Source organism: Leiobunum rupestre, chromosome 8 (assembly GCF_980474605.1).
Source record: "Leiobunum rupestre chromosome 8, qqLeiRupe1.1.hap1, whole genome shotgun sequence".
NCBI classification, from domain to species: domain Eukaryota; kingdom Metazoa; phylum Arthropoda; class Arachnida; order Opiliones; family Sclerosomatidae; genus Leiobunum; species Leiobunum rupestre.
The window spans coordinates 20,405,460-20,432,906 of NC_143391.1; the positions used below are offsets into that span (position 1 = coordinate 20,405,460).

Sequence of the window (27,447 nt, forward strand, 5' to 3'; positions counted from 1 at the left end):
TGTTAACCCTAATACATGGATTGATTTGGCCTCCAGTATAATATAGACCTAATACATAAATTAGATTCATAGATAAAATGTTAACAGTCTTGTTGAATAGTCTTGGATATTTTTCCAAAAACAATTTTGTTATAGTTATTATAGGGTTATTCTTGTTTGATTAATGTAGGCCTAATATATAAATTAGATAAAAAAAATATTTATAAAATATTTTATGGAAAAATATATTTTATGTTTCACAATTTTTTTTTCTAACCCCGATCAACGGATTTAGTTTGATTCCAGGCGTGGTTTATTCATGTTTAACTATTATATAAATTGTATTCACAAATAAAATATCAAAATTATAAAATATAGCTATAAAAATTCTTCGAAGATATTGTTACAAAGATATTTTTAAATTAAATTTTTGTGAACCTTAAGCAATGGATTTAGTTGGACTGCAGTGTATTAATGGGTGGGTTATTCACGTTTTACTAATATAAGATATATTTTTAAAGGCATTATAAGTCGCTAGATGACTTGGGCCTAAGATGGTGCCTTGGGTATTAGCCTAGCTGATAATTATTATTGAAGTATGAAATAGATCTATCTTCGACGATATTTTTGACAAATATTTTTTAAACCATTTTTTGTGAGCCCTAATCCATACTTCTGTAAAAGCAAAACGATATAGTTAAAATAAAGAAAACAATGAATAACAAATAACTAATTGGCGACAAAAATAGGTGAAAATGTATCTACCCTTTGTGTTCGTTTACCCGCTATACTTTTGTTTTCAGGGTGATCGAGTGCTCTTCCAATATACCGTAGACTTTTTTATCGTTATTTACAAGCATCCAGTTAAATAAATAAATAACCAGATAACATTACAATAATTTGACCTATAAAATATTTAAAATCTGGTGAAAACGGTACCAAAAATTAAGATATTTGAGTTATATAAATAGCCGTTTGAAATTGGTAATTATATTAGGGAGGATAAGCCCGCATTAGCGAACGAGTGGGAAGAACGCGAAGCTTTACGATCGTTTATCGTATACAGCCTACACTCGTACACGTTAATAGTTCCGCGTACAATTTAAAAGTGAGACTATATCGTAACCTTAGCCTAACCAGAACCGTCGACTTCCCGCCATAAAAGAAACCCTAATTTTTTTTTAAATAGTTGAAATAGCGGCGAATGCGAGCGCAAAGCGGTGACATTCTTCGGGTCGAGACTCCACAGCGTTCACGCGAAAGAAAGACATTAAAAACAAAGACACGAGAGGAAAGAAAACTACAAGAGAAAAGAGACTGCCGGGAAAACTAAGAAATACTTTAAATTGTCTCGAACCATGGGGAGAGAGAGAGAGAGAGAGAGGGAGTAAGAGTAAGAAAATGCACCCATCTAAAGGATTATTTCAACCCCTCCGGAATTTCATTTATTTGAACCCTGACCCCCTCCTTCCCCCATATCGAGTCTTTTATAAAACTCTCGCCAGAATCTTCGCTAGTCTCCCTGTGGAGTAACATAATCTCGGCGAATTTCAAAACTACATAATACGCGGATCTATTCAGTTCCGACCCTGTCGGTAGACATGAAGGGATTTTGCGGGGGGCATTGGGGTTAGAGAAAGGGTGGCTCACGGTAGAGAGAGTGTTGGCAGTTAAAAAGCGTTCGAACCATACGATACGCAATGGCAACCCAGTACAATACGGGCCCTTTCATCCTCGCGCAGACGACGCGGAGAGAAAATGAGAGACAGCCTAGCCTGCTGATGGTGTTATAACGAACGTGGCTTGCTCTAAGCCCCTGGCCTGACAATAGATTCATTCCAAAACAAAATACCGCTTACCCGTCAAAATTCTCAAATAGGGCTCTCGTCACCTTCAAAGGACGTTCGGGAGAAAGGGTAATTTACGCCCAATTTGATCGAATAGATCAAATTCTAGCTCGTTCGGAAGCCAAGAGGGGATTTGAGGAATTCAAATGCAACGATTTGGAATAGACGGAATGAAATCCGCGATGACGAAAACGAAAGCGGCGCGTATTTTTTCGTCGAAAGAATGAATGTAAAGGAGCGAGGAAGCGGGAGTGGGGTTTATATTTATGAAGAAATAGTCGCGTCTAGTATTATAAGTCGCTGTGCCGGGATTTTATTAATAGAAAGAGAGATTCCGTCTGGGTGCGCGGACCTACCGAACTATACCCGCTCGTCACCATCGAAAGTCATCAGTCTCCCGAATGGCGCAAACTGCGCCCTTTCCCGAGCTTCTCTCTCGAAGCCGACTAACCACCGGCGCCTCGACTCTAGCTGAGAAACGGTTCCCCCCTTTGCCTTCGCTTTTTGGGTCTCGCGCTTCCTTTTTTCATCCGCCGCCAATCTTTCCGTAATCGCCACCGCGCACTTGGAAAAGGGTCAAATATGCGAATGAAAAAATGGCTGTCACCCGCCAGTTGGTGCCGCCGCCGGTGGTGCCGCTACTGAAGATGATGGTACAATATTATATTGTCTTTCTTACGTGTTTCTTTTTTAAAAGACTCGGCGGGGCACCCGTTTAAAAAGGAGGGAGAGCGAAACCCAGAGTCAAAAATAGAGATCCCGGGCCGCTTTTATAGTTCGCCGAATCACGAGTCAAAAATTTCGAGAAAGAATATTTCGTGGCGTCTTGCGAGAGATTCGAATTTCCGAGACTCCGATGGTAATAAAATATAAATTTAGCGGGTTTCTAATCGTCGAAAGGCGTTTACAATTACTTTTGACAGGTTTTTTTCCCGCTAAAATAAAAATTGGGACTTTTGAGCCAATATTAAGGACGCGAAAAAGATTTTGAACATCCAATTCCGGAAAAGAGCGCGCGCGGGAGATAAAAAATGAGAATCTTTCGCGTCAATTTGCAGTTCGTTACGGACCTTTCGACAGCCAAAAGTTTTTATCGTCTAGGTAAAGAACGCTTACCACGGATGAAGGTGGAACCGAGATTCGCGTTACCCGACTGTCGGTCGGAATAGAGGCGAGAGGGTAAACGCGGCGAGCGCTGACCTATACGGTAAGAATTAGCTACGGCTATCAGGGGTCCCTATCGTTTAGCCATCGAATGGGTTTTCGAACAAACAACATCCCTGTATAGACGACGCGCGTTACTTCGTCCGGAATTCAAAGCTAATTACCAGCCGATAGCATCGAGTTATTTCAACCCCTCTAGGACCAGGTCTGGTCTTATCTTTCTCTTATAGGACACTAAATGAGCCCTAACCCTAACATTCGGAGTGACAGAAAAAATATCTTTCCCTTCCCTCCGAGTACAGTCTTCTTTCAGTTGAGGCGTCTCGAGGGTCAGAGAGTGGTCCCTCACCGGCGAAAATATTACCGATTCTACGCTAGGACGGAATGCGCGAACCGCGGCGAAAGAAAGAGGTTAACTCTTTCCCCTTCGATTTAAAGGGGTAGCCGCGTTATTTTTGGGCTCATAAACGGTACCTCGGGAAGGGGAAAAAAGGTAAAGACGCGTTTTAGCGTGAGCAAAACGCAAACTACAAGTACGGAAGAGAAAGCGGAGGCCCGACTAATAATAAGGACTTGGCTATGCACCAGACGAGTCCCGACGAAAGAAGGTAAACAAAAGCGCGGAAGGGGTACACCAGACTCGTCAGAGCCACTCCGAACTGTCGGGTACGCCTCGATTAGACTATAAACGCGCGGAGTTCAAGAGAGGAGCGGGTTTTGAAAGAGGATCCATCGGAATGAAGGGGCTTCCACGGGGCAGTACCGCTACCAAAAATAAATCGTCCGGGGAGGGAAGAACGAGTGCGTGGGTGCGAAGATTAAAAGGAAGGAAGGAACGGGGTGAATCGGCGCGGACCATTAAGCGAAACAAGAGGGGGCACGAGCCGGGCCGAGGACTTCCAAGAATGCCGCGCCGAACAGACTGAACGACGTTACGCGTGTCCCCTCAATTAAGTCCCCGTGTCCCCCCCCCCCCCCCGACTTAAAGCGTGAAAGAAAAATCTCATCGCCGAGAAAGGGGTGAGAATGTTTGGAGAAGCTTCGAGATCTGGCGGTCGGGGCGTCGCGAAATAGATGGTGCCGACGTCTTCGAGAGTAGAAGACCATCGAAGGGTCTCTTCTTCGGCGAACAAACGCGTCATACTTGGGAAGGGCGCCTTTCGTTTTAACGGGAAAAGGTCGTCAAAATGACGAGCGGCGAAAAAGCGGCTGGAGTGGAGGACGCGGGCGCGTATCACTCACTTATAACGATCTCTCGAAGCCACGCATTGTCAAAATGTCAAAAAGAATCGAGACCGGGGCGATGAGGGAAAAAAATTTGCCTCTTTTCCGCGATGTCGATCCCCAGGCGCGCTAGAGCGAAAGTCTTCTCTCTCTCTCTCTCTCTCTGGCGGAGAATGACTTATTATTATTCTTCTTCGAAAGGCTATTTTACTCGCCGCGAAGAAGCTCGTGATATACGAGAGCGATGGATCGACGTAATAGGACGCTAAGTCGACCGTTCTTTTCGCCAGCAAATATTTTTCAGCTATTTCTAGGTCAAACCAACACGCGCTACCTCGCCATCTGGGACGTACGTACGCGCGTGAACTACAAATTGTCCCACAATTTGCGGAATTTCGACATACTGACAATATTAGGTCATATTTTTGGTTACGCGGATAGACAAAGAGACCATTTAGCTATCTCCATATTTTCAACGCGTATCACCCGATAAGAAAGTTCAATCATTCGTTTTAGTCTCGCCCCTGTCTAACATTAGCGATACTATTAGCGTTATTTCGGTCGAAATGTCTTTACTTAAATACTCTCTATCCAATTAATTAACAAATAAAACCATACATAACGTAACTGGATAAACTGTCGCTGGCGAGATAAAATTCTAGGTAAAGCCCCATAAAATCTCGCTACTATACATAACACCCTCTGTACAAATAACGTAACAACCATAAACCATCAAGTCTAATCGGATTAGAAGTTGGGGGCTTGGATTTTTGAGTTACGGCCCTGACCCCTAATCCAATTACGAGAAGAAAACCGAGTGTGGACCCGAAGAATCCGGCCTCGCAGCCAGGCAGATTTTATTTTACAACTGAAGCCCAACTTTTTTATGATTATTTCAGAACATACCCTCTGAACTATAATTTTCCAATGAAAAGGCCACCCCACGAAACGGCGAATTCGGGAGATGGTCACCGAAGTGAGGGCTTTCTTCCTCAACGCCACTCGTTAATAATATCAAAAAAAGGTCTGGCAAATTTCAAAGAACAAAAAGTAACGGTCAGTTTTGGGGTCCCGTTTTTTTACAGCCGCGGGTAATTCCACGCGGAGGGTTTTATACGAAACCGCGATATCAGTTCAGGGACTTGATTTAAAATCCTATGTTTTTTGGCCAGTCGTAAAGAGATAAAACCTAAGTTCACCCTTACTAGATTCTTCTTCGCGGAGACGGGGCTATATTGGACTGACAATGGCCGACGACCAGTATCGTAGCCAGAAATTCGTCAAGGAGGGTCAGGCTATGTAAAATTTCAGTGGGGGTGAAAATTTAGTACGGGCAACGCGTAATACGGAACCCCCTTTTGTCTACACCACTGTCGGACAATACATTGTTTCATTAAGAAATGTTGCGGATTAACTACCAACCAGGCTCGCAAGCTTGAGCCTTATTAAAGGCCTAGGTTTTTTTCTGCCTGTCCCCCTTTAAATTAACTTAGTGGAGCACAAATACCCTGGTGGTAGGCCAACCGCTGAACATGTTGGCCTAATTTAAAGGGGGACAGGCTGAAGAAAACCTAGGCCTTTAAGGCCCACCTGAACCTTCGTTTACTCTCATCCTGGGCTCCATACCTTTGTGGCTGGCTTAAGCATACTCGTGACGTCATTATTGTTAAGGTGAAAGGATAGTGACGAATAATTACTGGACTCGAAACCTAAGCAAAATCCCCTGCTCCACCATTTGCATTGCCCGTCAGCTCTCCTACCGAGAGAATCGTAAAATATTTCTATCCAAATACAAAACACGCACGTAAAAATTTCAGATGACCCGCATTCCGTCGTCTGCTCAGCTGTTTTTAATAGAAGTGAGGCTTTTGGAATTTTAATAGGCTTTAGATTATTCAGTAATAATTGTATTGGAATAAAAATGAAAGGGTAATGATTTAATTTAAATAGGTAATGATTTAATTTAAATAGGTAATGATTTAATTTAAATAGGTAATGATTTAATTTAAATAGGTAATGATTTAATTTAAATAGGTAATGATTTAATTTAAATAGGTAATGATTTAATTTAAATAGGTAATGATTTAATTTAAATAGGTAATGATTTAATTTAAATAGGTAATGATTTAATTTAAATAGGTAATGATTTAATTTAAATAGGTAATGATTTAATTTAAATAGGTAATGATTTAATTTAAATAGGTAATGATTTAATTTAAATAGGTAATGATTTAATTTAAATAGGAAGATTACTTTAATGTTTTTGCAAACACGACAGTGACGAGCTAAGAACGCTAGGCCTAACGTCGTCCGCTAATATTGGGCACGTGTTTAGTATTTGGATAGAAATCTTTCAATTTCTTGACACTAAGGCGCTACAAGCGGCGCTGTCGTAAAAGCACCAAGCGCGCCATTAGGTTTCGAGTCCAGTAATTATTCGTCCAAGATGCCACCATCTTGTCTAAACTTTAGTACGTAACAATTTTTGGATAATTTGTTACGTCACGGCTTTTAACTCGTAGGTTTTCGTTGAGCGCGTAAGTAATTTAATAAGAGAATGTAATTACCTGATGAACAAAGACATCTGGCCCACCGTCGAATGGAGTAATGAAGCCCCATCCTTTAGCCACGTTGAACCATTTGCACTTTCCACCTCGGCGACAGCCCGTCCCGTCTACCGGGTCGCCTGCAACGTGACAAGAAAATATTAGCCGTTAACATTCCATATATTAAATCTCTACAAGTAATTTGCCAGAAATAATATCTGCTAAAAATAAAGCAATCGAAAATTATCCAATTTCATTTGCCCACTTTACTAAATTTGGGACGTTCTAAGCTAAGAAATTCCCGAGCAATCCGACTCTGGGGCAGTCTGGGGCCCGAGTTTAACCCCAACCACTAACAAGGAGACGACCCGAGGTGATAATCACCGATTTCGTTCAATCTCGGGTATAGTGTATATGTACCTTAAAAAAACTGCAAGGGAAAAGTTGCGACGGGCTTTCGTTTTGTCATGGCAACCGAAAACGTTTTTGATAACATGATTTGGAATTATTTTCATTGAAAATAGCATGGGAATCTGAAGGATTTTAAGGGTCCCCCAATTGACCAAATTGCATTTAAACTTGATTAAATTAATTTTTTTAAATCAATTTAAATTTTTTTAACGTTTTTGAAATTTTCAAAATTTTTAATTTTTTAAAAGGTTCCACAGGGGGGGGGGGGATCCTTAAAATCCTTCAGATTCCCATGTCATTTTCAATGGAAAAATACCAAATAATGTTGTCAAAAACGTTTTCGGTTGCCATGGCAAAACGAAAGCCCGTCGCAACTTTTCCCTTGCATTGAGGTGTACATTATACCCGAGCTTGAACAAAATCGGTGATTATCACCTCGGGTCGTCTCCTTGTAAGTGTATCCCTGAAAACGATTAATTATTTTCTGTCGCCTCTCTTGGGGCCCGTAAATACTGTTTTACCGAGGCCTGGGCCCGCTATCTGTGACCCTTAGCGTAATATTTAATCAAAACAAAGGCCTTGTCCGTTGTCTATCTAAAAAAATTTGCGTGACTAAACATTGAAGCTGAAAATTTACGGCTCTAGTTAAAATCACACGCAGCGATTGAGATGGTACAAGACAGTATAAGGACTGTAACTGACCTCAGGCCTTCTAGGAACGAAATTTACGACCCAATTAATTCGACCGTCCGGTTATTTATTTCCCAATTCTCCCCACCTGCACCTTGACCATAGCCATAGAGAACCATTAAAAAAAAACTGCCTTATACTTGTCCCCCCCCCCCCCCCCCGGGAAGTGTTAAATGACCCTTTGGATTTAGTGGGGCAACCAACCGAGGTCAAAACTAGACCGTGAGGAATACGGAGTTGAGAGGAGGCAAGAGGTCAAGACACGGAATCTGGAATCAGAAGGGCCCCCCACACTCCCCTTCCAAAAAGAAAACGCTCTCTTAGAGATGGAAGTGAAATCCGCTAACCGGAAATGTAGGATCTACAAAAGGAAATAAAACTGCGGGTTTCGAATAACAGGAAAAGGCTCCGTTCTTCTTCAAGAAAAACACCACTTCCCCCTCAATTCGGACTCCCAGTGAGTTTGGAAAGGCTTACAATTTTTTTTTTAAATGTTGTTAATACAAAATTTTGTTGATTCGTGCCAAAAATCAAATTAAAACCGCATAAAAATACGTAAATTGTTAAATAAGAAAATCCGTTTTTTTATGTGGACTTGTATTGGTAGCACAAAAACGTATTTAAATATTTTTGAAAGTCACAAAGTCCCCCTTAATGGAAAGGATATTTTATGGCATTAACACGATCTTATTTTATTGTTATACTCATGACAGCAATTTTAACGTACAGACTTCCGTTTCAAGCCAAAATATGACCATCACCATTACTGTGATAAAAGTAAATGAAGGCCGAGTAGCGACACAGCTAGCCCGGGTTTAGTAAATTAAAGGAATTCGCATTATGAAAAACATGCTCGTAGTAGATGAAGGCCGAGTAGCGACTTAGATAGCCCAGGTTTAGTAAATTAAAGGAATTCGCAATATGAAAACCTGATCGTGGTAGATGAAGGCCGAGTAGCAACACAGCTAGCCCAGGTGTTTTGTAAATTTAAGGAATTCGCAATATGAAAACCTGATCGTGGTAGATGAAGGCCAAGTAGCAACACAGCTAGCCCTAGTTTAGTAAATTTAGGGAATTCGCATGATGAAAACCTGATCGTGGTAGATGGAGGCCAAGTAGTTAGCCCATTGAGATTCTAAAGTTATCATTAAATGACAATAATCCAAACCAAATGCGTTCCATGATTAAAATAATCTTTTAACAAAAAACTAAAATATTTCATTCAATTTCAATACTTTAGAAAATAGTTATTATTTTAATTAATGGACAGCAGTGGTGGATTAAATAATATGCAGAAGCCTAGACCCCGCAGCTAGCAAACAAAGGCTAGGGGGACCCAGACTAGGCTAGAACAAGGTTCCTAATAAGTTCAAGCGTATAGGGCTCCGGTGCTAGTGATCCACAGAAAAGGTATACAAACTGGCATTATATTAATTACCTAAGCCAGCTGAATTCGAACATAACAAGCCTTGAATGATGACATTAGACAAGTTGAGCTTTATTCTGCTCAATTTAGAAGTCCCCCTTACACTTTTTCTAGGGGTTTCTTAACTTATCTATTGTATCTCACAAATTAATCAACTAAAATCACCAACACTATTTTAAACACTGGAGGAATGATTAATCTAATCCTTAAAAAATGTTGCAGAGTGTAAACGTTAAAGGCTGGAGCTATAAAGCCTTTATATTATAGGTTCTCCGCTTTGCCAGCTTGACACTATACGACAGTCTAGGATGGGCGTTTTTTTTGTTCTTTTAAAAACAACTTTAAACAAAGAAGGGAAGATTGAGGGGATCTTATCGGCGGTTTGCTATTAGACCAAAAAAAAGTTGTTAAACGTGAAATGAAGATCTTCGACGATAAAAAAGTGGTAGAAAACAGCGAAAAAATTAAGGCGTAAACTGTCCTTTCTTTCATTCGTCACCTTTCTTCGAGTCTTTTAAGAAGGAAACCTTTTTTATATTTATTGCGAGGCCCTTTTCTCGTTCAGCTGTAGCCTGTAAGGAAGCGGACGACGAACAGAAAGAGGACTGAGGAGAAAAGAGAGAGAGAGAGAGTTGAGTTTGGGTTATCTAAGACAAGAGAAGACAGTCGCGTCTCCATCTCAAAGTCCGGCAAAAACAGGACTTTGCAGAGAGAGAGGATACGAAAGGAAAAGATGGATTTCTTGACTAGATTGTTACGCTTGCCTCTCTTCATACTCTACTTCATCTTCGCGTTTCCCCTTCGCGCGAAAAATACGAAGAGCTACGGGCTGCGTCGATTTGTTTACTATAAAGGAATTACCAGAGTCGTAAACGTTCGCGTTGAGCCGAGTAACGAGAGATAGTATTGTCGTTCCGTTGAAAGAGTTTTTTAGTAAATTATCCTAAAAATAAATTAAAATGTTTACCATTCGTGGGAACTAAAAGAAATCAATAATATCAGAAAACTATTATTTAAGTTTCTGTATTTATAATATTACTCTGTCTATCAAAATTGCTACTGCTCTTATAATATTTATTTGAAAATGTATTAAAAGTTTGTCCAAATATTAAAATTGATAGTATAATTTCTTAGTTTCGTAAAAACCAGATATTGACTAAACTCAATTATTCACGTTCCGGACATGACGGAAAATTGTTATTTTCTTCGATATTATAATAAAACCAAATGAAGCCTTGTTCGCGCGGGTACAAACCTTCCCCTATTCCGTCTTTTCTGACAACAAGGCGGGATCGGAAATTAGAAAAATTATAAAACGCGAAAATATCGTAGCGTGCGAACCAAGCTCCAAGCAAAAATGAAAAAAGGAATATGTTTACCGCGAAACCGGTCGGTCTATAACTTAATGGATTTAAAACTCATTACCGTCGATTCAAATGCAAATTTAGGTACGTTACCATTGGGTAGTCGGGCCCGCTTAGGTAGACCAATACAAACACGCGAACCTCGAAACTTAGTAAACACGTCGATTTCTCCAAACTCGAAAAATTCGAAATGTCTGAACTCCAAAATAGCAAATGGAACAAGGCGCGCCAAAATCGATTACCGAAAAGCGCACGGACGCGTTCGCATTATAAAGTAGGCTTTCGTTGAAATGGAAATTAACTCTACCATCAGCTATATTTTTCCTTTTTTAACATTTAATACCACTGTACACGCTCAAATGGGATTCGTGTGAGAGCGCGCGCAAGAGAGAGAGAGAGAGAAGAAAAGGACACGCCCAATGAAAAGACGCGCCTAATTGATTTATTATACAATTAATTAAGCGCATTGATCGCTTTTGACATCCGACTTCAAAAATGACTTTTCCCACGATATTACAATCCGGCTAAAATGACCTAACGCTAAAGGTAAAAAGAGTACCAGTACGCCGGAAAATATAAATGCAGTCTAAAGTAAGCTTAATATTTGGGATTTATTTGAAGTCCGTGGCGAATGAAAACTGGAAAAGTAACTTGAAAGGAGACGGTACCTGTCGACGACGAGGTTTTGTCTTGGGCGTGAAAGACGAAATTAGTGGCGGGCAATGTCATGACAGCTTGAGCCAGCCCCCGCGAGCAACATCCGCGTCCGAGTTCCAGAGTCCAGGTCGAATGCCATCTTTCCCCCACCAACTCTTCAACGGGAATGTCGAGCGAAGAGCATTTGACGAGCAGCAAGAAAACGCTCTCTTCTTTGGCCTTCATCGGTGGCCCTTTTTCCCTTTGATGATATTTTTCAATCCGGAAAGGGGAAAAACCACTCTCTCTCTCTCTCGGGTGCTAGTCAACTCGCTTCATTAGCATGAACGACCGGAGTGGGTGTCATAGGTGAATGTCTCTCTACCGTTAAGACGGTCTTGTCGCGCTCGGACAGGCGTGAAAGGAAGTACCATAAATTCGCGGGCAGCCGCGGGTTGGACTCAACTAGACGCTTGAACTATACTCGAACGAGGTTAACAAGATCTTTAAGGCTTCGCTTCGAATCCATCGAGGAAGCGATAAAAAAATCTCTGATAGAGAGAGCGGACACTACGCGGCGCTGGAAGACAACCAAAGCGGATCAAAGGCCCGAGACACTGACCGATACCGCTGGCCGCGCGGGGGAGCCCCTGTACGGGGAAAATAAGAAGCGTAGGTGGGCTCTCATTGGCGGACCCCGAAGGCCTGTCGCCCCCCCCCCCTCGTCTGACCCAGTCTTCGCCTATAACTTAGCTTTGCCCAACAGATCGCCCGGAGCAGCGGCTCGCCCCACCGACCATCTATTTCTCTAGGCGAGGAACTACGCTAAGGCAGTGTCTATTCCGCGGGCTCGGATGCTAGGCCTAGGCGCTCGTCTCCCACTCTAATTTTTGGACTCGGGGAGCTTCAATAACAACAGATCCATCTCTTTCCCCCCGACTGACAACTCATCGATTTTCATAATATTTCAACGGGGGGAAACAACGGAGCTAGGCGTGCTGGCTCGTGGAATGAGTAGGCGATGTCTGGGAGGGCAAACTTAAGCGAAAGGCATATTTATTCGGAGCGAAACGGGAGTCGCGAGGGGAGGTGCAAGAAGACAAAAATCATCTTCCGGCCCAATAAGTTTCTAGAAAACTTTGCCGTTGCGGTTTCGCGTATCAGGGTCGAAACTAAAGAGACAGGGTCTAGTTGTTGAAATCTATTTTGGACCCCAGAAAACACTTCGGCTACTCGTCATGATGCGACTGATCGAAAATTCTCGTAAAAACCTAAAAATAAAACTTTTAAAAATGCCTACGGCACAGTCGCGCCTCACCCACATAACGGCGACCCGCGAACAACACCTAAAATAAAAGGGGGTCCCCGGATGACTGGCTGCTTCGGGGGACCATACTGGCCTGGAAATAAGTCTAGTGGAACTATTCTAGCCTAAATAACACGTCGGCAGAATTTTAAAGACTCGTGTTCTGGGTCTCGGAGCTTCGAAATTAAAAAGCGGGTGGTGTCGCGCCCAAAAACAGTTCATCCCGAGTGGCCTCCGCGTCCGTCATAACACGCGCTCGGGACGTATATCACGCGTCGCGGAGACTGTACCAGCGAAATAAAAAGACACGGCCGAAAGGAAAAACATTTCTCTAATGCGCGATATGAGTTATGACATTCCCTGGTTGACAAATAATTTGGGGTCTTTCCGTCCGCGACTCATTCTACTATATAAGAACGAAAATGGAAAGAACTACGAAGAGGAATGGACGGGGACCCGGTTCCTCTCTTGTTTTTTTTTACCAAAAACGAACTCCCTAGTATTTTACGAAATACCGTAAAAGTAAATTTGGGGGAACAGGCTCTCACAATCAAAGCTGGAGCTTTTTACGCGAGACTTCTAGACGAGATACAACTTTTCATTCCGGTACTTTGTAACAGACGCGAAAGGGAAGTTAAAGGTTACGCGACTGAGAACAGAAATTGTAAGCTCGTTTGGGGTCAAATAAAAACGTTCTACTGACCGAATTCGTACATTAAGATCTGTCGTGTATAAAAGTTAATTCTCCCACGAATGTCGGAGTCTATTAAGCACGTTATCGAAAAAAACGGGAAAGACCGTTTTGGGAGAAAAGAAATTTGAAGGAATACTAAATAAGGCAGCGCCCGGTAGAAGATACAAGAAACACAATATAGCAATAATAAGGCACGAATCATTTCTTTCAGTGTCGCAATAGCGATATCAATGCTAAAAAAAAAGTTTATCTCCACGCGGATTACGAGTTAGACACACTCTTGGATGCGCAGGCGAACCACGGCAGATTACGTATCGCCTATTTCAGTCACGAACAATGTTGGTCATGAAAAAATAAATATTTTCGCGGTCTATATCAGCGTCATTCTTTATCAGCCACGGAACTCTACGGAAAGAAGATAGCGACTTCACCTACTACCCTCGCTTCGTCCGAACCACCAGATAACCCCTAATAACAGCGGCCTAGGAGAATCTAGACGCCAAAAATGTTGTCTTAAGAATATTACGGGGTTGCCACAATATTCTCAGATTCAAATTCCCTGTTTTCCCAGACCATTTTAAGTTATTTTCCTTTACTTTTTAAGGCCAAAATTAGATTGTTTTCAACTTTTACATTTATCAGAAGTTAATAAATTTCATTCACTTATATTTCAACGTTAAAATACCTTTCAAGGATCCACACTCATTATAACATAATTTGCAATAAATCTAGACTAAAATTACTTTAAAAAAGTGTCAAGATAAAACTGAATTCCCCGACTTTTTAGACCCATTTTCAAATTCCCCGACTTTTTCCCGATTTCCCTGACGTGTGGCAACCCTGTATTCAGACAAAAATATAGTCCCTTCGTTTCGATTCTTTCGTCTCGTACCCGAGCGGGTAGACCCCTTTCTCTAGGTTACTAATGTTAATTCTTGAAATCCTCAGGCAGCGCGTGTCGCGAGGTCTGCAGGGTAGACGCGTTTCACCCCCCCCCCCCCCCCGAGACAGAGACCCTTCGGGTGCCCCCCGTCGTATAAAAAATGGATGGAAATAAAGAAACTGGATACTTTCCGAAAAACTCCAGGGAAGAAAGAGTATGTGTACCGCTAGCGCGATAGGGTGCGTCGTAGGCGCCGACCATATACATATCGTCGCCTCGCCTACCACAGAGAGTTCGCTTACAGCGCCACGCGAAACCCCCCGAAGACGGCCGCTACTTTTTTAGAACGTACCCTTCTACCGTTTGATGAAATTAAAAATAAAATAGAATAGAATGCGCCACGAGCCTGGCTATTTATGGGTCAGTAGCGTGCCCCATTTTGCTCCCGTCTCACTTCGCTCATCACCAGTTAAACGTTTTAATTCGCGGGGAGGACGCCAACGAAGCCCCCCCCCCCCACTCCAAAATGGAGGATAGAAAAAAAATACTTTTTTTCATTTTAGACTGGGCTAGAAATCGTATTTTCGGGGGCAAATCTCGGCGTTGATCTTTCGTCGCTCGCGATAAAGCGTGAGCGTTCGTGTTTTTTTTTTGCCTCAAAAAAAACCTCGTTGATGGAGAGATTATATATTTTTTAACTATTTCTTGAAGGGGCAGATAATGGGAAGCTTTTCCCAGAGATAAAAAAAACGCGTCGGAATGAAAAACACAACGAAGTTCCCTGTGTTTCGCGTTTCCATGGGCGAAGACGGAGCGCGGGGGGGCACGCGTACTCCAGAATTGTTTCCGTTCTTTTGCCCCGCCATCCAAGAACTCAGATTGCCAGTTTATTATTAGACTTTCTCGGAATAACAATTGTTTGGCTAGTTTCAATTGTGTGGCTGCCGTGATTCTAATAAATAGAAATTTACACCGGGCCTTCTGGTTACTCGCTGTCAAAATATCTTCACTAAGCTTCTTTGGAAATTAAAATAAATTAAGCTGGTTTTTTTTTAATGTGTTGTAGGGGGTGAGTTGAGAAGTATGCCTGTTTTTTCCCATTTTCCTACGATGAGTTAAAGGGAATATAACCTCAGGTTTTTTGTGTGGAACACCAACACTTCGTTCATTTCCCGCTCCCTCCTATGGCTTCAGATATTTTTGGCGCTGGTTAGTGATTTCCCTCGAAAATTGTTAACATAAAAAACATAAAAAACCTTAAAAAAGACTTGAGGTTATATTCCCTTTAAAAGAGCGCCAGAGAACTTCAAAGTGTGGCCTACTTGCCCCTGGAAATAGGCTGTACCAAGCAGCAATGAAATTAAGGTTTGGGTACGTGTGATAGATAAAAAAGGACTTTGTAAACAAATAGAGGTAACCAGCGTAAAAAAGTAAACTTAAACGGTAATTAAAGTCCCTGCTGCTTGGTTTCGCGCTCGTTGCAGCCTACTTCCAGGGGCTAGAAGGCCACACTTTGAAGCTCTCTGGCGCTCTTTTAAATCATCGTAGGAAAATGGGGAAAAACAGGCATACTTCTCAACTCACCCCCTACAACTCCTTCAAATTCTTGCATAACCTTTTGAAACACCCTGTATAAAAATCCTGACGCACGGGTGCTCACAATAGAGTTCAACCCTCGCTATTTAACTATCTTTCTTACGAAATCAACTTAATTTCAGCTCAATAGTTATTGATTGTCGAAATATCTTAACTATATAAGCTTGTTTGGAAATTAATAATTTTTTTTTTAAAGAAGGGTGTTGATAGAATAATTAGATACATAATGTAAGAACTCGCGATAAATTTACACCCTAGCGTTTGTATCGTTTTAACAGTACTTGACTATCTTTCATATAAATTGAACTTAATTTGAACTTTCTGGTTAATAGTTTGCAAAACTTCTTAAAGGGAATATAACCTCAAGTCTTTTTTAAGGTTTTTTTATGTTTTTTATGTTAACAATTTTGGAGGGAAATCACTAACCAGCGCCAAAAATATCTGAAGCCATAGGAGGGAGCGGGAAATGAACGAAGTTTTGGTGTTCCACACCAAAAAACCTGAGGTTATATTCCCTTTAACCAAGCTTATTGCGAAGCGAAATTTAATTTAGATAATTTTTGTTAAAAAAAGGGTTAATAGAATAATTAGGTACATATAAGAACTCACAAGCATGAGTCCTCAGGATCAATTTAAACCCTAGCGTTGGTATCATATTACCACGAAATCGACTTATGTTCGCCTTCGTGGTCTTTTTAAAGATTTCGTTATCACAGACTGACTCCAAAATTAACGTTTAAAGTGAAAATTATTGACGATACTCAAATTTTCCGATTTTAATGGCGAAATGTTTCGTCATCAACATCGTAGACATAGTAAAAGTTAACGGATTCGAATGAAATTTTGAACGTTCTGTGTTATAACGTGGCCCAAACTTTATATTTATAGTTAAATTCCAAGATATTGAAGGTTGACGTTTATAACACCACAATCTATGGGAACCTACGACCGAATTAAATAATAAAAACGTTAATTAAAGTTTGTGGATATAACTTTATCTATTACAGACCAGTTTGACGTTTGACAAAACCTTATTGGAATTATCATTTGCAAGTAATACACGCTGGGGGGTTATCATTATCTTACTGGTAAACAACGCATTTTAACGCGAAACGACCCAAATTGAGAATTCCCGACGAATACAGAGGCCATTATCCTATCAACATTATTTGGCACTTGAACTTTACACGATAGATTAAGACGCGTTTGATCTTTGACGATGAATTAAAGACATAGCTCGAATGCGTATTTAAGAAAAAAAACCAAAGCAGAAATATTTAAAATCTTGTTCTTACCGATATACATTCTCCGCAAAAGCGATAAACTCATGTCCTAAAATAGTTTTAAAATTTGGAAAATACGATTTGATCTCGATTGCCAGCCTCTCCGAAAGACGCTACCTTTGACCCTTAACGGGCAACACTCTCGAATCACGTTGCCAACAACGAGACCACCGTGGCCCTTTCACTCACCAATCATAAAATTGGCGGTATCACGTGGCGATACACGCGGATAAACATCGCCAAAACCGTTCTTTAAACGCAATCAACATCTCCCGATCGATTTTGTCGTCGGCTGATAAAGGTACTTTTTCCACGTGCGTTTTATTTTCTACGAGACATGACATATTTTAAAGTACAATTTTATAAAAATTACTCTTTCGAAGATAGTATCGTATTGCACACCGGTTCCCGCCTTTCCTGACCCTGGGAAAAAAGGATTGACGTAATATATACGTACAGATTTTACGTTTAAGTTTGTCATATTTAGTACATTGAAGTATCGGTGTTCGTATCTCTAATATTTCACCGTTGAACCATGGTACTTTTATCTATATCTACAACGTTTTCATCTTTCTCGTCCAATTTGTAATAAATGTAGTACGCGATAGGTTATTGACCACAAGACCACGATAATTTATAGATCAGATTGAGTAGCGTAATTACCTAAAACCTCGACCTAAAAGTTATCAATTAAAGTTACGAATGGGGAAATATAGTAAACAACATTATCAACAATTGAGTAATCATTAGCAACTCAACTTTTCAATTTGGGGATAAACTAATCGAAATATTATTTTGGAATAATATTTCGAAAGGAAATAAATGTTAAACGCTAATGATAGGTAAACTGTATATTAAGGGGGAAGACTACAGTGGCCATTGTCTACTTTCGCGCTATTTCAAGCTGAACTCTTGTAATTTTGTATTTTAACTTATAAAATTAATATTTAAGTGTAGAACAGCCTCTTGTTTAGTGCTTAAAATAATTTTGACAATTTTAAATTTAAAAATAATTAAGTTATTACGTTTTAATTCGGACCCCCAGAGCTAAACAAGTTGGGTAAGCGCCCAAACTACCCTTTAGTTAGGACCTTATATCTCGTTAACTATTAATATTATAATTGTCAAAATTATTTTAAGCACTAGAGGAAGGTTCAGCCTAATAAGAAAAAGATAATTCAATTATGTAATTGTTAAAACAAAAACGTTCAGCTTGAACGAAAAAGAGGCTTTTACTGTATTCTTCCCCCTTAAGCGTTACGAATGATAGGATATAAATTTCAGGATTATTGTCAAAACAAAAGATTTCAGATCAACCAATAACTGAAAAAGACATTCAACACATCAAACGGAATGGAATCAATGTCAGGAAGAGGTTATACACAAGGAGTATAAAAAAAAGGACGGAGCGTTATTGGTAGTGCGGAAGGTGATATTGATGACCCCTTACTAGTCGGACAGTTGGAAATCGGATTCCTGTAGGAAGCCAGATTGACCTTCCGCCACCTCCGCCTCCTGACCGGGACTCCCGCGTGGCCAGATTCCTCCCGGGCACCTAAACAGGCGGACCAGCTAGCCACCGAGTGCCGGCGTAGCGCGTGCAGGCTGGCGGGACAACCCGGCTCGAAGAAGGACCATCGTTCTCCGGGACGTTTTACATCGAAGACCAGGACCATCAGCCGCTCTATCCTCGCTAATTTCTCTCGCTCTTTAATATTTCGCGGCGAAATAGCGGGAAGGAGAGTAATATATTGGCGTTAGGCTTATCTTGAACTCGCAAACAGAGCCAGAGCCACAGCGAGAGAGATGTCGGGGAAACTCTTCGTCCGACAGAGGTGGAGGCGAGTGCGCGCCGACGACGCAAAAAGAGAAAAGGGGCTTGAAAATTCGGATCCGAGAGCGCGGCGCCACCTAGCTGCGGCGCGATGAAACGCCAGAAACTCGCTAAAAGGGCGGAAACCAAGACGAAAACTAACTAATTGGGAAAGAGAAAAATTATGACGACAACCGTTTTTTTTAGTTTCTTTTTTGCTCGCTTTTGGGAAAGAGACGTTTTCCAGGACTGCCGGAAAGTCGCGGAAATAATTGCGTTTCTACAAAATTTGAGATTTCGGGAAGAACTACTCCTCAAACTTCGTCGGCACGGGGAAAGGGAGTCCCAACTATAACTGGATAACCAAAAAGTCGCGATTACAAACAGAAATAAATTTCGATTATAGCGTTTCGAGGCGATTTAAAGTGAGCGCTCTGGCGTTTTCGGGTTTCGAGTTACTTTGGCCTTCTTCGACACGCCAGCGGGAAAAAATGGTTTGGCTCAACTCTGAGCGACCAAATATGTATATCATCTATTTGCGGAAAATATCCACCCCCCCCCTTTCCCTTTGGCGAAAAAAACCTTCCCTAGCAAGATATACCACCCACACACACGCGTACGAAAAATATTATCTGGGTGAAACCAGCGGTTTCCAACGTTGCATTTCTAAGAATAGCGTTTTAACTTTTACTTGTTGTACATACCACTCTAAACATCATTTGTCAACAAGCGTTTGCCGGTGACCCCCTCCCAAAAAAAAACTGCTACGACAATATTATCGAAAGCCGCGACGAATCAATTGAAATAAGTGTGACAGAATTAGGGAAATTACGACTCGTTGCCAGAAACAACCACAAAATAACGACATCGTCCCGTATAATTTCTACGAGCTATTTTAGGCACCAAAAACTCCTCAAACTGACATTAGCGACAATTACTTTAAAACAGATTTAGCTAACTAAATAGCGAAATTTTTGGGTGTTTTTTTTTGACAAGCAAATGGTTCGGTTCGAATTTCGTTATTTCGTACTTTTCAAAACAAGCGAATACGAGAAGCTAGGAAAGTTCAAACGGAGTTTATTCCTCCCAAATAAATCACAGTTCGTGAATGTGGTGAACCAGAGCAATGCGGGTTCAACATATCAAGATGGTCTCCGCAGACCGAGTCACCCTATAGGTTTTCTAAGGGTTCCGAGGAGGGTTTGGGGTCATTGGCGAAGAGTTTTCTCGGGGCCTGAGGGATGGAAATTCGTTCGGGGATGATTCGGGGCACTCGCCTTTCAGCCCTTCTTCTTTCGGGGTTTCCCGCCAAAGAACGAATTGTAACCGCGTTGCGTGAATTATGTCCCTTCAGCCGAAATCTATAAGGGCATCGCGTTGCGGGGGACCATCCGAACTGCCCCCGTCAAGAGAAAAAACTCAGCTGCTAAACACTCCCAGCGCGTGGACAGCCCGACTTGGCAAAGGATACCGCTACAAAGTACCGTCCCTTTCCGAACGAAGCTAATTCTCAAGTTACGTTGACATCCGAAAGCCAGCGTAACCCCAACGCGGATTGCAGCTTTTATAATCCCTTTTTCGGCCCAAAAAACGGAGGGGGGAGATAGACGGAGGGGTAAAACGCGAAAAACGGACTTCAACAGCCTTGTTTGTCAACCGCGAGGAGGTCGCGACAACATTTCACCGAACCTTCGTTTCCTCCGCTCCTATCAGTGGACAACTTATCTCCGAAGTTAAGTCTAATGTAGTCAACTCAGTCGCCCAAGCGCCTTTCTTCGCGGCGTATCCTTTATCGGTCGCGCGTTGACGTTGCGCTAGCGAGTTAAGTGGTCCCCGATCAAAAAACCCTCAATCTACCAGATACGTAGAAGGTTTAGCCGGAAATTTTAGGTCGCACACGCGGGTCAACGGACAGTTCGTTGAGAGCCGAGAATAGGGTAATTTCTAGAGGGGTATTTTCCCGCTATTCGCCTTTCGCTGAACTGTCCGGTGATGGTGAACAGAGTGTAAGGGGAGTTATTATCGATGGCCAGCGTTATAGATGACCCGAGAGTGGCGCTAGACCGCGACTAGCCAGACTTAACCCCTCCGTATATCATAAACCGAAGTGTCCGGTAGGTTAATACGATTCGCCAAACAGGCTTTCCGAAAGATAATTACCAAAAAAACAGAGGAGGGGTCTTCCTGGAAAAAAAATATTTGGAAGGGACCCTCGTTCCGTGGAATGAGCGAAAATGGATTTCGTTCGGCTTGCTTGGCTTCAATTACTCAAAAAATATCCCATTAAAAACCAAGATCGCCAAAACTAATAGATAATCAGCCATCAACCCCCCTCTATCTAGAAGAACAACGAGAGATGGAGACAGACCCGGCTGATATCGTGGCACTCGAGTCTTTAACTTGTTGCTCGCGTGCTGAACAGCCATCGCGTTTTTTCCACCGTCACAAAGTAAAACAAAATGTATGGATGGATGGATGGTCTACGGCGCTGTCCGCTATTATTTCGGAGTATCCGGAATGCAACGTGATGATTTTGGATTATGACTTCCGCCGACTCGGAAACAATAACACTAGGGAACTTATTAGCCAAATAATTTTATCGAAAACGGAAGTATTCGTTCTGGAAATTGATAGGAAGTCATAATTAATATCGGTAGTCGGTCGGGGTCGGGGTCGGCGGACGGTGGACAATCGCGTGGCTCCGTTAAGCATCTGTGTCGAATAGCTGGGAATCGCTAGGCTTTATGTTAACGGTTATTAGACCAAAGAGAGATTGAAAAGGTCAATTGTTCACAGGGGTTTTTTTTAAGTCTTCACCGTTATATTTTTCTACATTACATTTCACGAAACCTCATAGTTTAGATTCGTAATTTTGGATCTTAAAGAGAGTAGAAACTAAATCGAAAAATCTACTAACACACGTTACGGCTTGTTTTTAACGTAACTAGCGCCAATGACCCCTAGTTTATGTTAAACCTGGCGGAAGAAATGTGAAATTCGTTGATCCACCTTAAATATGGAACTTATAACTAATCAAGTGTCAATTTGGAATTATATTATTCTTATGAAATGATTTGTAAAATAAAAGTGAACATATTACGCTAGTTTAGTGCCTCAAACTGGATAAATATTCTTGATTTTGCGCGTGAAAATACGTGGCCATGTTAGGGTACAAAAGCGGATAAATAAAGCTACTATACCCCATAATGCAGAGGTAGTTGTGGCGCACGAAAACGTCATTTTGAAATAGGTCAATTATCATTGTTTAAATATTTTAATTAAATTTCGATATATTTTAGCAGGGGCGTCGCCAGGGTATATAACGAAACATATTTTAAGAACAGTAAATATTTTTCCCCAATATTTTGAAACAAAGGCTGTGAAATTAAGTAGCCCATTCCACAGTATATCTCCTTATTAATTTTTGTTAAGAGGGGAAAATTTTAGAAGGCGTTTTAGAAATTGATTAGTTGCTCAAGAAATGAATTACTTTAAACCGCGGGGGCTACAGAAATTTTGGATGTTTACTGCAAAATGCTTGATTGTCTTTAAAGGATTTTCCGTATAAAGTCTATGGGATGAAATTTTCTAGGGGGTTTTATCAAATTTTCGACCTTTCTGGTGTACATGTTTTGATAAAACCACTGTAAACAGGTCTATGGGAGACTATGGGGTGATGGAAATGGAACAAAATCTTTAAAAAGGTTTTCTCCTGAAATAGCTGGTCATGCTATCCACTTTACCCTCGCCTTCATTTAACCAAAAATATTCAAAATATTTTTATAAAAACTTTGAAAAGGTTAATGGTAAATGTAGGGAGCTGTTGGCTCGCGTGTCATGAAGGGCTTGCCACCACCATCCTGCGAAATTTATAAATTGTACACTTTTTATAACTTTTTTTAGAAAGCATTGATTAATATTATTTCCATTTTACAAATAATTTTTCCACAAGAAAATAATGTTAATCAAATTAAAGAAACTGAAATAACCATTTTTTTATTAGGCTTTATCATCGAACTGCCGACATAATTTCTAAGTTATCGCTTTCAATGAAATTTTTTTGGAATGCATCGCGTAATACTATTTTTAATATACAAATTATTTTTTCCTCGAATTTAATTTTTAGAAATAGCTGGCTTTGGAACTAAAGCAGCGATTAATTAATCTACACTAAAAAGCATCTAGAATCACCGCCTAAAAGCCCGATTCTAAAACATTGAAAAAGCGTAGAATGGGAGGCCCGCGACGTAAAAATTGCGGGCCAGGAAACAAGATAAGGAAAGAGCCAGGAAACGAAATTATCATTCCGAGTATACAAATTCCAAGTATGGAAAATGATAATTGTACCGCCGTATTGTCGCGTATTCGCAGTTAAATGAAATACAGATCACAGGGCGCCTCAAATTGGACGATAACGCTTGACGTTTTTTACGAATTCTGGAAAATCTCCGCGTTATTATCATCGAAAAAATAGGGCGGAAAAAAGTCGATAATTTAGAAATAGAAACTAGAACGTCATGTTTTCTTCATTTACCACGATTTTCGACACGAAATAAATAGAAAATATGTAAATATCAGAATTAGAAAAACCATTACGACCCCCCTCCCCTCCCCAAATTATGTTTTTCTCAATATCGAGTAGTAATTTGCGAAAGCGGTAAATATTTTGACGTTTCTCTGTATAACGATTTCTGCAAACGGTACTCCCCCCAAAAAGGAACGTGTTTTCGGTACGCATACACTTCTACCCCGAAGTAAAAACGACTATAGTCGAACTACAGATCAATGATATACTAAGGTTTCAAGTAGGTCCAGCCTTCGTATAGAATCGACTCCCGAATTCACGTTGTCTTGAACTATAGCACGCCAGGAAAAAATGGTAAGGATGAGGGGTTACGGATGCCTTTGGGCCTTCTTTGGTAAACCGTTGTTGACCCCGTGACACTCCCTTCTTTCGGGCATCCCCCCTTTTGCTTTTTCCAAGCGCGCCGAACGAGTCGACCTTCTGACACGGTACACTTTCCAAAATTCGAATTTATAAGCGTTTTAACATCGATGCCCGGCGGTAGTTTTCCCGCCCGAAAAACTGCTGGTAGAAGGGCATCGCATCGGAATGCCATTAGACGCATGCCCGTGTCCACCCTCCCAAAGGGGGCATCCGAGATAGAGAAGGAATTGGGGAGAGGCCGCGGGAGAGCGAGCCTGTTGATGAGTCGACCTATAAAAAGAGGGTTTCTGGGGGACCATCAAACGCCAACTCGCCTCATTGTCCTCCCGCGGTAAACGTAGACCAGGCAATAAGAACGCGACTGACCGTGCCCGGAAAAAGACTCTTTTAGCAAAAGAGAAGGAGATAGTCGTTTTCTCTGATGGACCATAAGAGGGGTTTGCCACAATTTGGACTTTCCCGAGTTTTCTTAGAAAGTTTACAATTTTGTTCGTTAGCTTTTTCTAAAATAGCCTTTTTTCTAACCTATTTTATCGACAACATTTGCACAAATGTTTTACAATTTGAATTTTACGAGTTTTCTACGTTCTTAGAAAGTTGCTAATTTTGTTCGTTACTTTTTCTAAAATAGCCTTTTTTTCTAACCTATTTTATTTTACTTAACTTTTGGTTTTTTTTACTTGAACCGTGTCAATTTGGTTATATTATTTCTCTGATGTGCTCCATCGACAATATTTGCACATTTTACAATTTGAACTTTCGAGTTTTCTAAGTTCTTAGAAAGTTGCAAATTTTGTTCGTTACTTTTTCTAAAATAGCCTTTTTTTCTAACCTATTTTATTTTACTTAACTTTTGGTTTTTTTACTTGAACCGTGTCAATTTGGTTATATTATTTCTCTGATGTGCTCCATCGACAATATTTGCACATTTTACAATTTGAACTTTCGAGTTTTCTAAGTTCTTAGAAAGTTGCAAATTTTGTTCGTTACTTTTTCTAAAATAGCCTTTTTTTCTAACCTATTTTATTTTACTTAACTTTTGGTTTTTTTACTTGAACCGTGTCAATTTGGTTATATTATTTCTCTGATATGTGCACCATCGACAATATTTGCATATTTTACAATTTGAACCTTCCGAGTTTTCTACCTTCTTAGAAAGTTGCTAATTTTGTTCGTTACTTTTTCTATAATAGCCTTTTTTCTAACCTATTTTATTTTACTTTTGGTTTATTTTACTTGAACCGTGTCAATTTGGTTATATTATTTCTCTGATATGTGCTCCATCGACAATATTTGCACATTTTACAATTTGAACTTTCCGAGTTTTCTACGTTCTTAGCAAGTTGTCAATTTTGTTCGTTACTTTTTCTAAAATAGCCTTTTTCTAACCTATTATATTTTAACTTTTACTTTTGGTTTATTTTAATTGAACCGGGTCAATTTGGTTATATTATTTCTCTGATATGTGCTCCATCGACAATATTTGCACATTTTACAATTTGAACTTTCCGAGTTTTCAACGTTCTTAGAAAGTTGCTAATTTTGTTCGTTACTTTTTCTAAAATAGCCTTTTTCTAACCTATTTTATTTTAACTTATACTTTTGGTTGTATTATTTCTCTGATGTTTGCTCCATAGACAACATTTGCACAGTAGCTCATAAAAGGTCCACTATAGCCAGTAAGAGCAAAAAAAAAATACGGATGATTGGAATCGTCTCGAATTTCCAAAGGGAAATAACGAGAGGTACTTTCCGCGGTCGGTCAGCGAAACCAGCGCTGGACACATTTCGTGACTGATTATGGCGGAATGAATACGAAAGAAAGCTAGCACGCGAGATGTAATACGAGAACGAAACTACGTCATGGAACACCGTCCACGGAAAAAAGAACGCCTATCCACAGAGAGACGGATTATACATACAGTTGGTGGTCGGGTACAGCAGGGGGGGGGGGGGGGAGATCAATTGAAGACAATCTTCCGAACGAGGAAAACTGGAAGGTCGGTTAGCATGCCTGGGTCAGGTTTCCTAATCGAAACCGAACAGGCGGATGGGCCACCGAAAGACGCCATCTCTCGAAACCAGTTTTTATGTATAGCTCCTCTCAATTTTATGGGCTCTAAATTGGCTTAAAAACCAGGCTTAAACTGGGTTTTAAGGTCTAGTGTGAACGTGACTTTGAAGTGTCGTGAAGCCCAGTATTTAACTTTTAATTTATTTCGGGACTGTTTTAGGGAAACGATGGTAAGAACGCCGCGAGATTCTTCCAAACGCTGCCATTTCTTCCCTAAAATTAATGATGTTAAGTGTGGAGGGGTCGTTACCAAAGAATTACCGTTATGAGGGAATGGAATGACGAACTCAACTTGAGGGAAATGAGAATGGATCGACCCGCCGCGCGATCCTCGACTTTTGTCGCTTCCCGGTTGACCACCGAAAGGATTTCCTACACTTGACCATACGGCAAGGGCGGCAGCTGACCGGACGCGACCTTTCCAATGGGTCAAGAGCGAACGCTCACGCAAAACCACCGAATTAAAGTGAGCCTCAAGATTGAAAAGTAGCTATGATCACAATTTATAAGCCATAAAAATTAATTATGTACACTAAAAAATTTCATTTCATAAAATATGTATTTTCTTTTTAAATTTGTGTATTATTTACGAGGCTGTCGTTTAAATTTTGATCTTTGAACCCCAAAACGTAGATAAGAACGCGTTTGATAGAATACTTGTTAATTATAGTAAAATAATCCCAATTAATATTCTGTAACCGAACTATACTACAAAGGAAAAAATGTGGGAATAAACTGATAACGCGTGAGAAACTTGGGTAGGCAACGAGAGCGTGTAAAGTCGGAGAAGATGGTCATGCACGCGTCGGGAGGCTTACCAGCGGTGTGTTTCCCGTTGGTTTGTTGTTGTTCCAGCATATTGTCGTTCGACGCAGCCTCCTCCGTCGTCGTTGGCGGCGGCGGGGCGTCTCTTGTCAGGGCGCAGTTGTCGTTGTCGCAGCCTCGGCCCGAGACGCGATCCGAAGAGCCCTCATCCGCGGCTTGACGCCGGCAGGTCACCGTCTTGACTGTCGGAACGGGGCGACCGCCTCGAGAACGACGCTCAACTTCTCGCCAATCTAGCTTCGTTGGCCGACGATGACCCGAGATCTTCGAAGTGCCGCCACTGATTACTTCTCCGAAAGACACTTTAAATCGAACGGCGCCGATTCAATTCGGAAGCGCGCTTCCCAACGTCTTCGGGAAGAGTGGTATGACTGGCCACCCGCGCTTTTAAAATCTCTCCAATTCCGATCGCGAACTGGTGGCGTTGTTATTTCGCGACTTTTAAATTTTTAAAAGTAAGAGATCGGGAGCGGAAATGATGAAGGTACACTCCGGGGAAGGCTGCGCGGGAGATTATCAAAGAAAAAGAGGGCGGAGATCCAAATATTCTCTCTCTCTTTGAAGCTTTTTTTCTTTTCACAAAAAACCGTAAAGGAGATTGCGTAAAGACAAAATGGGAGGGGTTGAATTCGACAAGGCGCGACCTAACAAAACTTTGCGGTACTTTTTTTTTACATTATTTATTCCGTCTTCGCTGCCGTCGTGAGGGAACCGTTCCGAGGTCCGAGCGACGGAAAC

General features: G+C 41.1%; 1 protein-coding gene across 2 annotated transcripts in view; it reads right to left on the minus strand.

The window, feature by feature from the left end:
• Positions 1-27,210, minus strand: part of lin-28 (protein lin-28 homolog) — a 51,221-nt gene extending 24,011 nt beyond the window's left edge. Inside the window, exons 1-2 of one of the 2 annotated variants that reach the window (XM_090156256.1) lie at positions 26,703-27,210; positions 6,782-6,900 (exon numbers count right to left, since the gene is read on the minus strand). In XM_090156256.1, coding sequence (XP_090012382.1) covers positions 6,782-6,900; positions 26,703-26,742 — 159 coding nt within the window. In that variant the 5' untranslated portion in view covers positions 26,743-27,210. Of the gene's footprint in view, positions 1-6,781; positions 6,901-11,319; positions 11,700-26,702 lie in introns of those variants that run through there. The other variant, XM_090156255.1, reaches the window with a different exon arrangement.
• Between the last annotated feature and the right edge of the window lie 237 nt (positions 27,211-27,447).